Source organism: Syngnathus typhle, linkage group LG12 (genome assembly GCF_033458585.1).
Source record: "Syngnathus typhle isolate RoL2023-S1 ecotype Sweden linkage group LG12, RoL_Styp_1.0, whole genome shotgun sequence".
Classification (NCBI taxonomy): Eukaryota; Metazoa; Chordata; class Actinopteri; order Syngnathiformes; family Syngnathidae; genus Syngnathus; species Syngnathus typhle.
The window spans coordinates 1,378,402-1,392,382 of NC_083749.1; the positions used below are offsets into that span (position 1 = coordinate 1,378,402).

The 13,981-nt window shown below is 57.5% G+C and overlaps 3 protein-coding genes across 9 annotated transcripts; 2 read left to right on the plus strand and 1 right to left on the minus strand.

Moving 5' to 3' along the window:
- The first annotated feature begins 679 nt into the window (after positions 1-679).
- Positions 680-8,331, plus strand: rasgrf2a (Ras protein-specific guanine nucleotide-releasing factor 2a). Of its 5 annotated transcripts, none has more exons than XM_061292855.1 (29): positions 680-1,116; positions 1,631-1,737; positions 1,892-2,039; positions 2,160-2,249; positions 2,312-2,565; positions 2,623-2,702; positions 2,832-3,025; positions 3,102-3,211; positions 3,295-3,413; positions 3,494-3,648; positions 3,732-3,798; positions 3,892-4,028; positions 4,108-4,190; positions 4,259-4,507; positions 4,599-4,691; positions 4,781-5,250; positions 5,325-5,462; positions 5,542-5,631; positions 5,710-5,816; positions 5,890-6,002; positions 6,078-6,138; positions 6,212-6,241; positions 6,334-6,437; positions 6,760-6,844; positions 6,923-7,120; positions 7,206-7,285; positions 7,360-7,477; positions 7,559-7,627; positions 7,697-8,331. In XM_061292855.1, exons 1-29 carry the CDS (start codon positions 829-831, stop codon positions 7,790-7,792), a joined length of 3,933 nt encoding a protein of 1,310 aa, XP_061148839.1. In that variant the 5' UTR covers positions 680-828; the 3' UTR covers positions 7,793-8,331. The 5 variants fall into 5 exon arrangements, 2 of the variants coding, with proteins under 2 accessions (XP_061148839.1, XP_061148840.1); XM_061292856.1 differs by lacking the exon at positions 680-1,116 and adding an exon at positions 1,130-1,493; XR_009716347.1 differs by lacking the exons at positions 7,206-7,285; positions 7,360-7,477; positions 7,559-7,627; positions 7,697-8,331 and having other exon boundaries at positions 6,338-6,437; positions 6,923-7,062.
- Positions 8,332-8,349: 18 nt separating this feature from the next.
- On the plus strand, positions 8,350-12,312 carry ckmt2a (creatine kinase, mitochondrial 2a (sarcomeric)). Of its 3 annotated transcripts, none has more exons than XM_061292874.1 (10): positions 8,350-8,500; positions 9,346-9,508; positions 9,573-9,771; positions 9,870-9,965; positions 10,184-10,405; positions 10,796-10,881; positions 11,241-11,364; positions 11,631-11,765; positions 11,942-12,067; positions 12,157-12,312. In XM_061292874.1, the coding sequence occupies exons 2-10, from the start codon at positions 9,360-9,362 to the stop codon at positions 12,268-12,270; spliced, it is 1,251 nt and encodes a 416-aa protein (XP_061148858.1). In that variant the 5' UTR covers positions 8,350-8,500; positions 9,346-9,359; the 3' UTR covers positions 12,271-12,312. The 3 variants fall into 3 exon arrangements, with proteins under 3 accessions (XP_061148858.1, XP_061148857.1, XP_061148856.1); XM_061292872.1 differs by lacking the exon at positions 10,796-10,881 and adding an exon at positions 11,038-11,123 and having other exon boundaries at positions 8,352-8,500; XM_061292873.1 differs by lacking the exons at positions 9,573-9,771; positions 10,796-10,881 and adding an exon at positions 11,038-11,123 and having other exon boundaries at positions 9,830-9,965.
- Positions 12,313-12,523: 211 nt separating this feature from the next.
- On the minus strand, positions 12,524-13,894 carry LOC133163084 (ubiquitin-conjugating enzyme E2 L3-like). The gene is made up of 4 exons (XM_061292654.1): positions 13,649-13,894; positions 13,208-13,303; positions 12,945-13,131; positions 12,524-12,878 (listed from the first exon to the last, which is right to left on the minus strand). The coding sequence occupies exons 1-4, from the start codon at positions 13,673-13,675 to the stop codon at positions 12,724-12,726; spliced, it is 465 nt and encodes a 154-aa protein (XP_061148638.1). The 5' UTR covers positions 13,676-13,894; the 3' UTR covers positions 12,524-12,723.
- Between the last annotated feature and the right edge of the window lie 87 nt (positions 13,895-13,981).

A 13,981-nucleotide genomic window follows, 5' to 3' on the forward strand; every position in this document is an offset into this window, starting at 1 on the left:
CGCTAAGCAGCCTAAACAGATTAGCAGCACATTGTGCGCGCCTCACATTGTGTCTCACTTGAGGTCAATCCGGGTTCGTCTTTCCCCCGCCAATCAAGACCAGCAGACGCGCGCGCACGGATAACATCTGTCTACTCGCACACGGGTCGTCGACATGTGTTTGTCCATTCTGGCTGGCTGGCTGGCTGACTTTGAGACGGTCACGTGAACATGTTGATCTGGTGAAATGGCCACATGCGTTTACTTCCCGGTGAAGTTTTTTTCTCGTTGAATTGGTTCCTGTTACCGTCTGAGTGCTCTGAATTCATCTTCAGAACGTATGAACCGAAGGGATGGAGACGTGGCAAATATCACAAAGGTCAACACACTTAAAAAATGCATTTTGTGCATCAGCTGCCATGTTCGCCGTTGCTGGTCGCGACCGACCACGCAGGACGAGCCTTTCAAGCATGCAGGCACTTTCAAAGTCGGGTTTGGGATCCCGAGTGGCGTTTTCGATCGGCGCGGCTCGTGCTCGTGCTCGCGCTCGCCTGCCGCTGTCCCTTTAAGAGGACCCTAAAGCCGCTTAGCGCTCATCCCGCCTCGTTTCCCGACTTCAACAGCCCCATTTGGTACTTTTGCCGACCGAGCGGACCTCCTTCTGGCCTCTCCTCCTTCGCCGTCGCTGTGCGTTGCTTCCCACGTCGGGCGCGCGGATTCCTGCCGACGGAGCCATGACGCGCGCCGGCTCCCCGGGCAGCGCGCCCTCGCCTCTCAGGCGCGCAAGTGCGAGCGAGTGAAGCGAGTGAGCGGGCGTGCGCGCGCGCGCGCGCGTCCAGGTGCGTCCAGATGCAGAAGAGCGTGCGCTACAACGAGGGCCACGCCCTGCACCTGGCGCTGGCCGCCCGCAAGGAGGGCGCCAAGCGCGGCCCGGTCGGCAAACGCAGCTCGGAGAACGTCCGCTGGACGGATAAGTTCTTCGCGCTCTACCAGAACCTGCTCTTCTACTTCGACAACGAGCAGAGCGCGCGGCCGTCCGGCATGTACCTGCTGGAGGGATGCACGTGCGAGCGCGCCCCCGCGCCCAAAGTGGCCTCCTCGCTCGGCGGCAGCAGGGACGCTCCCGAGAAGATGCAGGTATAAGGCATCTTTCCAGCCGAAGCTGCAGGTTGCCTGGCTGGCTGGCATTCGGCGCTCGTGCACGTGTCGGGGTCAGGCTTTCTTTCGTGGGCTTCCGTGCGTCAGCCTGAGATGCTTAGACGTTTTTGCGAGTGGGACACGGGGATTGTCATGGCTTCGGACTTTGTTGTCGACTCGTGGCGCGTTGGTTGAGTGACTTGGGCGCCCGGCAGACACGTCGGGACGAGACAAGACGAGACGAGACGAGACTCTTAGTGGAAGGGGCGCGGCCCCTCTGCTTTACGCGCGTGTGCGTGTCTCATTGTTTTGGTTCATCTTCAACCCATCTGGCTGCCGGGGAAGCCGCATTAAAGCGCACAAGCTGCCTTGCTTATGTAAGAACAACAACGCGCGCGCGCGCGCGCGTGCAAGGCTTTAAGCCTCCTGCTGGTTGGACGCTGGCACACGCTACCAAGTGTTATTCATTCGCTTATGTTACATCATTACTACATGTGTGTGTGTGTGTGTGCAGTACTACTTCCTGGTGATGTTCGGCCACGATGGGCAGAAGCCTCTCGAGCTTCGCACCGAGGAGGAAGCCGACTGCAATGAGTGGGTGGACTGCATCCAGCAGGCCAGGTGAACACACGCACGCATGCACGCACCGTGGTTCATTTCAACTTACCTGTTGAATGATGCTACATGCTAGCGAATGCAAAAATCCCTTTGGAATACGAGTCGCAATGAAAGTCAAAGCTCGACCGGACGTGACTGTGCGCGTGGGTTTGGCCAGCTACTCGGATCTGCTCCTGGAGCGCGAGATCCTGATGCAGAAGTACATCCACCTGGTCCAGATCACGGAGACGGAGAAGGTCGCAGCCAATCAGCTACGCGCGCAACTGGAGGACCAGGACAGCGAGATTGAGAGGCTCAAGGCCGAGGTACGCCGCCTCGTAGCGTTGCGCTAACGCTAGCTGCTCATTGTTCCCAACAAAGGGACTGCCAAATAGTGCTAATGCTGTTTGCCAAATGCTAGCCAACAGCGGTTGTGCTGTGTCCAGATGGTGCTGCTCAACAGGACCAAAGAGCGCCTGCAGCCCGGCCAGAACCTCGTGGACGAAGAAGACCCCGACATCAAAAAGATCAAGAAGGTCAGTTGGCGGACGGCTCGCGAAGTGACCTCACGTGGTGTCACGTGGCCCGTCGCGTGCAGGTTCAGAGCTTCATGCGCGGCTGGCTGTGCCGGAGGAAGTGGAAGCTGATCGTCCAGGACTACATCTGCTCGCCGCACGCCGAGAGCATGCGCAAGCGCAACCACATCGTCTTCAACATGGTGGAGGCGGAGACGGAGTACGTCAACCAGCTGTCCGTGCTGGTCAACTGCTTCCTGCGCCCGCTGCGCATGGCCGCCAGCTCCAAGAAGCCGCCCGTCAGCCACCACGACGTCAGCAGCATCTTCCTCAACAGGTGCGAGAGTCGTCCGCCAGTTGTTGGGCTCGCTCACGCGCTTCTTCTTTTGCCCAGCGAGACCATCATGTTCCTGCACCAGATCTTCCACCAGGGCCTGAATGCTCGCATGGCCAACTGGCCCACGCTGGTCCTGGGTGAGTGACGGGCCTGGTCGCGGGCCAGCGCGCGCATCCGCCTGTCCGAGCCCGCGAGCGAGCGACCGAGCGAGCGCATCCGCCTGACCGAGCTCGTCGCCCAACTCGGGCTGTGTGTCGGGCTCGCAGCGGACCTCTTCGACATCCTCCTGCCCATGCTCAACATCTACCAGGAGTTTGTGCGCAACCACCAGTACAGCCTTCAGGTCCTGGCCAACTGCAAGCAGAACCGAGACTTCGACAAGCTGCTCAAGCAGTACGAGGCCAACGCGGCGTGCGAGGGCCGCATGCTGGAGACCTTCCTCACCTACCCCATGTTCCAGGTAGAGCAGCCCAGAGCGCATCTTCTCTGGTTGCCTTCAATGCTCAGCGGATGCGTCCTTAATGTCGCCCTTGCAGATCCCCCGCTACATCGTCACTCTTCACGAGTTGCTGGCGCACACGCCGCACGAGCACGTGGAGAGGAACAGTTTGCATTTCGCCAAGTCCAAACTGGAAGAACTCTCCAAGTACGTACAAACGTCGACGTGGTGCCGGCCGGCCGGCGCTGGGCAAGAGTGACAGCGTGCGTCTGCTCTGCGCGTGTGCTCAGGATGATGCACGACGAGGTGAGCGACACGGAGAACATCCGCAAGAACCTGGCCATCGAGAGGATGATTGTGGAGGGCTGCGACATCCTGCTGGACACCAGCCAGACTTTTGTTCGACAAGGTGGGTGCAGGCGCAGGCGCACGTCCTGTCCCCTGGCCGAGGCTTGAGCGGACGTCTGGTGTCCCCCCGCCGGCACGCAGGGTCGCTCATCCAGCTGCCGTCCGGGAGCGAGCGCGGCGTGCTGAGCAAAGTGCGCCTGGGCTCGCGCAAGGAAGCTGAGCGCCAGTGCTTCCTCTTCACCAAACACTTCCTCGTCTGCACCAGGACGTCTGGAGGCAAGCTGCACTTGCTCAAGGTCTGCGCCTCGGGGGGGGGGGGGGGGGGGGGGGGATGCACGAGGTTGGCGCTCGAAGCCTTTGTGCCGGTTTCTGGTTCCAGCAAGGAGGCACGCTGTCGCTGATGGAGTGCACGCTGATCGAGGACGTGGACGCCACCGACGACGACTGTGAGTGCGCTTTGTTCTTCTCGAGCCCAGCGCTTTCCCAAGCAAGCGTCCCACCCGAGCTGCCTGCCCGCTCGCTCGCTCTCTCTTTTGCAGACAACGCGGCGGGTCAGGGCTTCGGCCACTTGGAGTTCAAGCTGCTGGCGGAGCCTCCCGACGGCCAGAGCTTCTCGGTGGTTCTGCTCGCCCCGTCGCGCCAGGAGAAGGCGGCCTGGACCAGCGACATCAGTCAGGTCGGCGGAAAAGCGCCCACAAAGAGCGCCGGCCCCCCCCCGGCGTTGGGCTCAGCCCCTATCATCCCCTTTCTTTTAGTGCATCGACAACATCCGCTGCAACGGGCTGATGACCAGCGTCTTTGAGGAGAACTCCAAAGTGTCGGTGCCGCACATGATCAAGTAAGACGTGTCTTGCGGCGGGCGAGGGGATTTCCGGAGCCGTGACCCTGACCCCCCCCCCCCTTTAGGTCGGACGCCCGCCTGCACAAGGACGACGTGGACATCTGCTTCAGCAAGACACTGAACTCGTGTAAAGTCCCGCAGATCCGCTACGCCAGCGTGGAGCGGCTGCTGGAGCGCCTGACCGACCTGCGCTTCCTCTCCATCGACTTCCTCAACACCTTCCTGCACACCTACAGGATCTTCACCAGCGCCGCTGTGGTCATCGGCAAACTGGCGCTCATCTACCGCCAGCCCTTCACCTCCATCCCCGTCAGGTAGGGACACGCACGCACGCACGCACATCCGACCGCCTCTTCTCATTCCCATCCTCATCCTCCTCCTCATCTTCATCATCTGGGCGCTCAGGATCCAGCAGCACTCGTGCGATCGTCTGTCCGTCATGTCTCTGTGTCCCGACTACACTCTGAAGATCACCCAGTTGGCTCTGGATCAGTCCAAGTAAACCAAGACCCCCCCATAGTCACTCCATGCCCCGCCCCCCCACGCCACGCCCCCCCATGCGCTGACAGGTTCTCTTGCGTTGTCAGGTCTCTGGAGCTGTTCTTTGCCAGCAACCAGGCCTCGTGGGGCGCGGAGCCCCTGAACAACAAATCGCCGCGCCTGTGCCGCAAGTTCTCGTCCCCGCCGCCGCCGCCTTTGTCCCTCCCGTCGCGCACGTCCTCGCCCGTCCACTCCCGCAAATTGTCACTCAGCTCGCCCGTGGGCCCCAAAATTCCGGACCTTTGCTCCACGCCGTCGTCCTCGGCCGCCAGCTCCCCCACCTCCACGCACGGGCCGGGCCTCTTCTCCTCCTCCTCGTCGCCGCCTCACGCCGGCGGGCCCTGCAGGTCACGCTTCAGCTTTTCCTCGTCGTCGCCGCCGCCCACCGTCACCAAGGCCCCGCTGGATCTCAGTCGAGGGCCCAGCTCGCCCGAGCTCAGCCCGGGCGGCGAGGATGTCGGCGAGCTGCCTCGAATCGACGCCCTCTGCGGGAAACTAAGGAGGAGCATTCGCAGAGGTGAGCCGTAGGAAAAAAACAACAACGTACATTTGAGTGCGATGTCGGCGTAATGGCCACGCCTCCCCCGCCAGCCGTGCTGGAGTCGGTGTCTCTGGACAAGTTTATTCCGGAATCTCCCAGCACCGTCGGCAGCAACGAGTCTGGCGACGTGTCGCCGTGTCGCTCGCCGTCCACGCCGCGACACCTGCGCTACCACCGCCCGGGAGGAGGTAGCACTCACACCGCCGCAGCGCCGCACCTCAACCTTTGGCCACGCCACGCCGCTCATCGCCCGCCGCGTCTCGGCAGCGTCCTCGGCCGAGAACTCTCGCTGCCCCGTGTCGCCGGCGTCGGCCTTCGCCATCGCCACCGCCGCCGCCGGACACGCCGGCTCCCAAGGTGAGCGACCGGTGACTTTGAGTGTGCGTGGCTTTAAAAGGCCTCGCTGGGAAAAAAAAAAAAGCGTTCTTCTCGCAGCGTCGAGCGGCTCGGACAAGTCGTGCGACAAAGAGTTCATCATCCGTAGAGCCGCCACCAACCGAGTTCTCAACGTGCTGCGACACTGGGTCTCCAAACACGTGCAGGTCGGCCGGTGGCTCCAGAACCTTCTGCGCCTTTCTTGACCTTGTGGAATAAATGCTTGCACCCACCCGGCAGGACTTTGAGAGCAACGGGGAGCTGAAGGTGGGCGTGGTCAGCCTCCTGGAGGAAGTGCTGCGGGACCCCGACCTTCTGCCTCAGGAGAGGAAAGCCGCCGGCAACATTCTCAGGTTGGCCCGCCGCCGCTTGCACGGAAAGGAAGAAAAAAACGTGTTGACCCCGATGCGACTTGTTTGCCACATCAGCACCATTTGTCTAGAAGAGCAAGACGACGCTCAGCTCAAGATTGAGGACATTCTGCAAATGGTGCTGAGGACACGCCTGCACACGTTTGTCAGCGCATAATAACTGCAACTGTCGTTTTTTTTATGACCAACAGAAAAGTTCTCCTCTTCTTCACTTCATTGCGGTAAGAAAAGAATCCCAACGTTCATTCGGCGACGTTAGCACCCTCATCATCTGTGTGTGTGTGTGTGTGTGTGCGTGTGTGTGTGCTCGTAGGCAGAGAGTCCAAAAGCCGAGTGTTTGGAGTCCCTGTCTGCGATGGAGCTGGCCGAGCAGATCACGCTCCTGGACCACATCGTCTTCAGGAGCATTCCCTACGAGTGTGTCCAACTTTGAGAATGATATCCCAAAATCATGAGAGTCCGTCCACCTGCAGCATGTTGCATTTATTTGGAAATGATGATTACAATTGATTGTGATCGCCAAGCGACTTGCGCTTGTAGTCTGTCGCCCTCTAGCGGTCAGCTGGGACAATGCAGGTAGCTTCCACCAGAACAAACAATGCCTGAAAAATCCCCTATGGGTGCCCAAATTTGTTTGAGAAATGAAAGTAGTTTCCGGTATTTTATGCTTATGAGACTATTTCGTTTGAGAAATGAATTTTCCCAGTATTTTTCCTCGTATGAATGCTATCCATTTCAGGGAGTTCCTGGGTCAGGGCTGGATGAAGGCGGACAAGACGGAGAAGACGCCCTTCATCATGAGAACCAGCCAGCACTTCAACGAGGTGAGCGGAGCTCGAGCGGAGCTCAAGCGGACCTGCGCCGCCGCCGGCGCTCACGTCTTGTGGCCGGCTCACTCTCAGATGAGCAACCTGGTGGCCTCGCGGATCATGACGCACGGCGACGCGGGCGCCCGGGCCGGCGCCATCGAGAAGTGGCTGGCGGTGGCCGACATCTGCCGCTGCCTGCACAACTACAACGGCGTGCTGGAGATCACCTCGGCGCTCAACCGCAGCGCCGTCTACCGCCTCAAGAAGACCTGGGCCAAAGTCTCCAAGCAGGTCCAGGCCCCCCTCGTATGGTTCGGAACGGCGCTCAGCTCAGCTCAGCGTCATTATTTTTGAAATCATTTGTCGCCCCTCGCAGACCAAGGCGCTGATGGATCGACTGCAGAGGACGGTCTCGTCCGAAGGCCGCTTCAAGAACCTCCGAGAGACGCTGAAAAAGTACAAACGGCCACCTGACCGAGTTGGCGCCGTGCGCGCTGGTGACACGCGTGTCACCCAGAGTGTGTTTTCAGCTGCAACCCGCCGTGCGTGCCCTACCTGGGCATGTACCTCACCGACCTGGCCTTCATCGAGGAGGCCACGCCCAACTTCACCGAGGAAGGCCTGGTCAACTTCTCCAAGATGAGGATGGTAGCCGGCGCTCGCAAGCAGCCGCTGAGCGGCGGCGGCGGCGGCGGCAAATTCAAAAGCTGCTCTTTGTCTCCCCGTCAGATCTGTCACATCATCCGAGAGATCCGGCAGTTCCAGCAGGCTCCTTACAGGATCGAGCACCAGGCCAAGGTTAGCTGGGCCTCCGGCCGGCGGCGCCTTTGATTGACGGCTGTCAGGCATCACTTTGTGCTCTCGCAGGTGACTCACTTCCTGCTGGACAAGACGCAAGTGATGGATGAAGACGCACTGTACGAGTTCTCGCTGAAGATTGAGCCGCGCGTCCCGCCGGCCTAAGCTAAGCTAAGCTAAGCTAAGTGCCTGGCCTCCTGCCTTGTCCTACGCAGAGGCCAGGTTAATCCCCGCTCATTTGGATCAGGTGAGGCTTCCGGGTCTCGTTGCCTAGCAACCGGCGCCCCTTTTCTCCACCCGTTTCCCGGCGTGCAGGCTGTGGCTCACGCTGTGACATCACTTCCTGCGTGGAGTGATCACACTGTGACATGGCTTCCGCAGGGTCACTTTGCTTCAAAAGTGGAAGCACTAGAGGACACGGTGACATCCAAAACAATCAGACATTATTATTTACGATGAATATTTGAATTGAATGTTAGCTCCGTGTTATATTTAGCTTTCTCCTCTGGAGCGTATTAGTCGAGCTTAACGCCTTTGCACTATGTTGTCATTTGATATCTCCGTAGTTTGACGTGCTGTATTGATGAGACGTATGCTATTTATTTCGGGTTTTTTTGGGGGGGGGTTCATAGTAGCGCCTCATTTTTCTTTGTACCGGGTGTCCTTTTCCACTCAGCCTGTCACAATAAAAGTCCTTGAAAATATGTGTGAAAGTCAAAGCCAGCGGGTCACAGCGCTTGCGATTGGTCGGAATGGGGCTGGAGGGGGCGGGGCCTTGTTCCAGGCCAGCGTGCAAAGCTCATTAAAGGAGACTCTTGGGCCGAAGGAACAAACGGCAGGCAGCAAGCAGGCAAGCAGCCAGCGTCTGCGCAGGTACTGTGACCGCCCGCCCGCCCGACCTTTTGACCTTTGAAACATTGCTTGGGACTGACTGACTTTCTTGTGTGCTCGGATCCATTTGTCTTTTGCCTCATCATTTTTATTGCACGATGCCATGCCAGACTTGACCCATTGGATGGCCATTTGAAAGGTGCTGTGGGTCTTTTTGGATTTTCTAGATGCCCATCTCGTGAGCTTTTTTCATTTTCTAGTTGTGAGGTTCAGTCGTGAAAAGGCGTAAGAGTTGTTCTTGACTCCCACCTGGACGTGCTGGAGGATGTACTGCAAGTTCAGCGGCCATGGGAGGGGGCGGGGCTTAAGACCATTAAGTCGACTTAGCGTCTCTCTCTTCCTCTTTTGCCTTGTTTCTTCTCCATCGCCCTGGAAAAGGTCTCATGAGCGGGTTATGGTGGCGGCTGGCCCTGCGAGGCCCACGTCCAGCCTGTCTTGGCAGCAAAATGGTCCGTCGTCCTGCGAAGGGCTAAAAATAGGAGACGCAGATATAGACGTGGGCGCACAGGCGGCCGGACGACCTTCGCCAAAGCGCTGTCCAGGTGGCTAAGCTAACTGTCAGGCTCCTTCCGCTCGTAAGATGGTCACAGCGTGCTTCCGCTAAGCTTGTTAGAAGACAGACGCAAATCTGGTGCTAGGTCACCGACTGATGACCTTCCGAGAAGCTTCTCGTCCGTCGTACGTCTCCTCCACAAGACAAGTCTCCCGTTTTAGTTTCGGCTCCTTTTTTCGAAAGATGACTTTCTACCGAGATGTTTCCATTTTTTTATTGATTCATTTTTTTGTCCCCACCCTGGCTGCCTCCCTCCCTCCCTCCCTCCACCCAGCTCGTGACTCAAAGATGGCCAACTCCTTCACGCGCCTGATGTCGGGGCGCAACACCGCCGCCCTGCTGGCCAGCTTGGGGGCGGGCACGGTGGCGACCGGCTTCCTGTTACGCGACGGCAATTCTTTGGCGGCCGAGGCGCGGAAGAAGCTCTACCCTCCCAGGTAGGCGGCAATCTAGGCACACGACTTGATGTGGAATGACACGGTCCTTCTGGGCACTTGGCAGCTCCGACTTTCCTGACCTTCGCAAGCACAACAACTGCATGGCCACGGCGCTGACACCTGCCATTTACGGCAAACTGCGTGACAAGGTCACCCCCAACAACTGGACCTTGGACCAGTGCATCCAAACGGGCGTGGACAACCCCGGACACCCGTTCATCAAAACCGTGGGCTGCGTGGCCGGTGACGAGGAGAGCTATGAGGTCTGATTTGGTTTGGGCTTTTCTTCTTCTTCTTCTTCTTTCAATATTGTCGTCGAAGGAAAGGGCTAGAGAATCAAAGGTGCCGGATGGATTTGCAGGTATTTGCCGATCTCTTCGACCCGGTCATCAAGGACCGCCACAACGGCTACGACCCCAGAACCATGATGCACCCCACCGACCTGGACGCCTCCAAGGTGTTTAGCCGTCGCTGCTGCGCCAGCCACCGTTCTGCCAAGCCTTTCCTGCTCCAAACCACGCCGTCTTGTTGTTGTTGTTGTCTTGTCTTGTCTTGTCTTGTCTTGTCTTGTCTTGTCTTGTCTTGTCTTGTCTTGTCTTGTCTTGTCTTGTCTTGTCTTGTCTTGTCTTTTCTTTTCTTTTCTTTTCTTTTCTTTTCTTTTTTCTTTCCCACCAGCTGAGCGGCGGCCTGTTTGACGATAAGTACGTGCTGTCGTCCCGCGTGCGCACGGGTCGCAGCATCCGCGGCCTCAGCCTGCCTCCCGCCTGCAGCCGGGCCGAGCGCCGCGAGGTGGAGCGCGTGGCCGTCACGGCGCTGGCCGGCCTCAAGGGGGACCTGGCGGGCCGCTACTACAGTCTGGGAGAGATGACCGAGCACGAGCAGCAGCAGCTCATCGACGTAAGGCCGCCCACGCCATCGTTAGTGCTCTAAAGTTAAATGACATGTTGCCAGGCAGAAGTCACGGGGCACAATCTTTGCTGCCCCAGATTCCAATTAAAGAGCCGATTTCACTTGCACTGGGGCAATAAGGCAAGTGGCCCAGAGGCAAATCATTTCCAGTTGCTAGGCAGACTTGGACCGGAACACTCGTTAGGCTCGGCGAGGTCCAAAAGTCGCTTGTTGCCTGGCAGAGTCTACGTGGCCCGGAAAGTTGCAAGAGTTTTCTTAACGGCCGGCCTTACCTCGGCAATTCGATGCTAGCTTGTGTTTTTTTTTCGGATGGCGCTCACTCTGCAGTCATGTGACATGTGTTTGGTTTGTGATCCAATCCTGCCGCGCTCCTCTCAGGACCACTTCCTCTTTGACAAGCCCGTGTCTCCTTTACTTACCTCGGCCTTCATGGCCCGAGATTGGCCTGACGCCAGGGGTATCTGGTAAGACGGTTCCGGAACAAAAGAACCCACAGCGTTAGCCGTGAAGTATTAGCACCCGTCGCGTGCACTGCCCCCCCCTTCCCCTTCCCTCCCCTGTCCTTCTGCTTCTGTCAATCGGAGTGTCTTCTTCCTCTTCCACCTTGATGAATCCTGTAGGACCACTTCCTGTTTGACAAGCCCGTCTCCCCCCTGCTGACCTGCGCCTTCATGGCGCGAGACTGGCCCGACGGCAGGGGCATCTGGTAGGCCGTGCGTGCATTGTGTGCCCCATGCTTGCCCGTCCACCCGCCGCAGCACCCCCCCCCCTCCCCCTTTGCTTTCCGCGTCTCCGTCCCTGTGTTGAGAATGTTCCTCCCCAGGCACAACAACGAGAAGACCTTCCTGATCTGGATCAACGAAGAGGACCACACCAGAGTCATCTCCATGGAGAAGGGGGGCAACATGAAGAGGGTCTTTGAGAGATTCTGCAGGGGACTAAAGCAGGTACGCAACTTTTTGTTTTCGCTTGATGACTGAAAGATCCCGTTGATGTCGCTAGGCAGCCACCGGTGTGTGGAGGGGGGGGGGGGGGGGGGGTCGAGGGCGCGAAGGCCGATTCCCCAATTGTTGCTTCTTTTTCTTCAAATGTCATGTATTACCTTGCTGCTAAGCAGAAACTCATATTGAAGTCACCAATTTTTGTAAGTTGCAAGGCAGACTTGATGAGGAGCCATTTGAGGGTCAAACCCAAGCAAGCTTTGCACCCACAGGTGGAACATCTGATCCAGGAGAGAGGCTGGGAGTTTATGTGGAATGAGCATCTGGGCTACATCCTCACCTGCCCTTCCAACCTGGGCACGGGCCTCAGGGCAGGCGTGCATGTGCGCCTTCCCAAACTCAGCAAGGTCTCTCTGACACACACACACGGCCCAATTCACAGATTTGTTTTCTTCAATTGCACTTGGTGGCATCATTTATTTGCCTTGATGAGCCCGTCTGTGGTGTTTAGCATTATGTGTTAGCAATAAGCCAAGGCAGGCTTTTAAATAGAAAAGGCGTCAACTCCTTTGGGGTCCCGCAGGATCCTCGCTTCTCCAAGATCCTGGACAACCTGCGTCTCCAGAAAAGGGGCACGGGCGGCGTGGACACGGCGGCCACGGGCGACACCTTTGACATCTCCAATAATGACCGTTTGGGCAAGTCAGAGGTGAGCGACTCTCAACCTGTCTCTGACCTGTCTCTGGTCGGTCTGCTGCATTTGTTCAAAAGTCAAAGGTGGCCTCTTGGTGCACACAGGTGGAGCTGGTGCAACTGGTGGTGGACGGCGTCAACTACCTGATCGAGTGCGAGAAGCGGCTGGAGAAGGGCCAGGACATCAAGGTTCCGGCTCCCATCGTCATGTTTCGCTAATGGAGCTAATTTTGCGCGTCAGTAAAAGCCCTCTCCAACATGCTTGACCTTGCCCTCGCTTCACTTTTTTTGTAGGAATGAGTCACTTGTTGCTAGGCAGGATTTGTGTGGGATCATTCATTCCCACAAAATGGGGAAATCATTTGTGGGACACACTCATTCATGCTAACAATGGTAACGTTACTTGGGCAAATCCAAAGTCACACTACGGACGAGTCACTAGTTGCGAGTCAGAATTTGTGGGACACAATCATTGATGCTCAACAAAGTCACATTTGTATAATTACTTGTTTCTAGACAGGTTTCAGAAAAACACGAATCAGCATAGGCAGGGATCGATCGGCATGTTTTGACAAAAACATTTTTGGACACCGTCGTCGGCACACCACGTGCAGCCGCGGCCCCGGCTCGTCAGCCAAGTCGAGGCAGAAAAGCCACGAGAGTTTCCGGCAGTCAGTCCTCGGGTCGGGTCTCGCCATGCATCCTGGTGAACTCCTCGGCGTTCCTCATGAACTGCGCCCGGTCTTCCGTGTACTCGTTGGCCAGCTCGGCCCGCAGTGGCCGTTCGGGCTGCGGCACGTTGACCAGCGAGATCAGACACTGGATGACTGCGAACAAACACAAGACGGTAACGGCGCCGCACTCGCGCGGGCTCTTTCTGACCTCCGGCTGACCTTGGGAGGTCCTGGTGGCGGGCTTCCAGTTCTCATGGCTGATTATGGCCAAGCACACGTGACCCTTCTCGTCCACGTTGGGATGGTAGATTTTGGTCCTGAAGGTGATCCTGGGGGGCTTGAAGGGGTACTGGGTCGGGAAGTTAATCTCCACCCGAAAGGCTCCTTTGTCGTAAGGGGGGCTTTCCTTGCCGCGACCAAAAAGCATCACAAGTTGGAGCTCGATACGAGCGAGCGCTTTAGATGGAGCAAAGCAGACTTACGGGCACGATGAGACCCTGCCAGCTTAAAATGTTGGATTCGTCCACTTGGATGTTGCGGAATTCTCGGAAGCCCGATTTGCGCAGTTCCTCCAGCTCCTGAAAAGTATTTTGTCGGGAGCATCACATTTAGGGCTCTTATTTCTTTGGACTTTTGGAAGCAGCTCGCTTGGAGTGCGTTCTTCCACCAGATGTCACTAGTGGTGCTTCCACTCGAACGCTCGACGGCAGGGGCACGGGTGTCTTTTGCGTGCCATCTCGAGATGTGTGACATTTGAGCCGTCGTGGCAAAGGGACATTTACAGCGCACAAGCAGGCCTCCCTCGCAAAATGCTGAACGCTATGTTCGCCTGCGTACAATAACGTAAGAATGGTTGCCATGACACGTCACGTGAGTGTATCGCTCGAGATCTAGAATGTGGCTGGGCGTCTTTTGGGATGTACCTTGGCCAGTCTCCTGGCGGAAGTCATACTAACACAGTTGTTGAGTCTTCTCCCAGTCGTCGTAGCGAACGGTCGGGCGAATGGTCGGGCGGGTCAGCCGGGGCCAGCCGGGGCCAGCAACCGCTCGTCGCGGCGCGTGACGTTCATATTGTGTGAATCACACAAAACACAAATATCAAGGAGCTTGTTGTGCTTGTCCCAAAGCAACTCGTCATAATTGGCCAAATAGATTTTGTATGACGTTTTTTTTGTATGTTCAGCTTTGAAGAAATTACACGTTACATCACGATTTTTTTTTTTTTTTTTTTTTGAAAATGGAAGAAAGTGCCACTT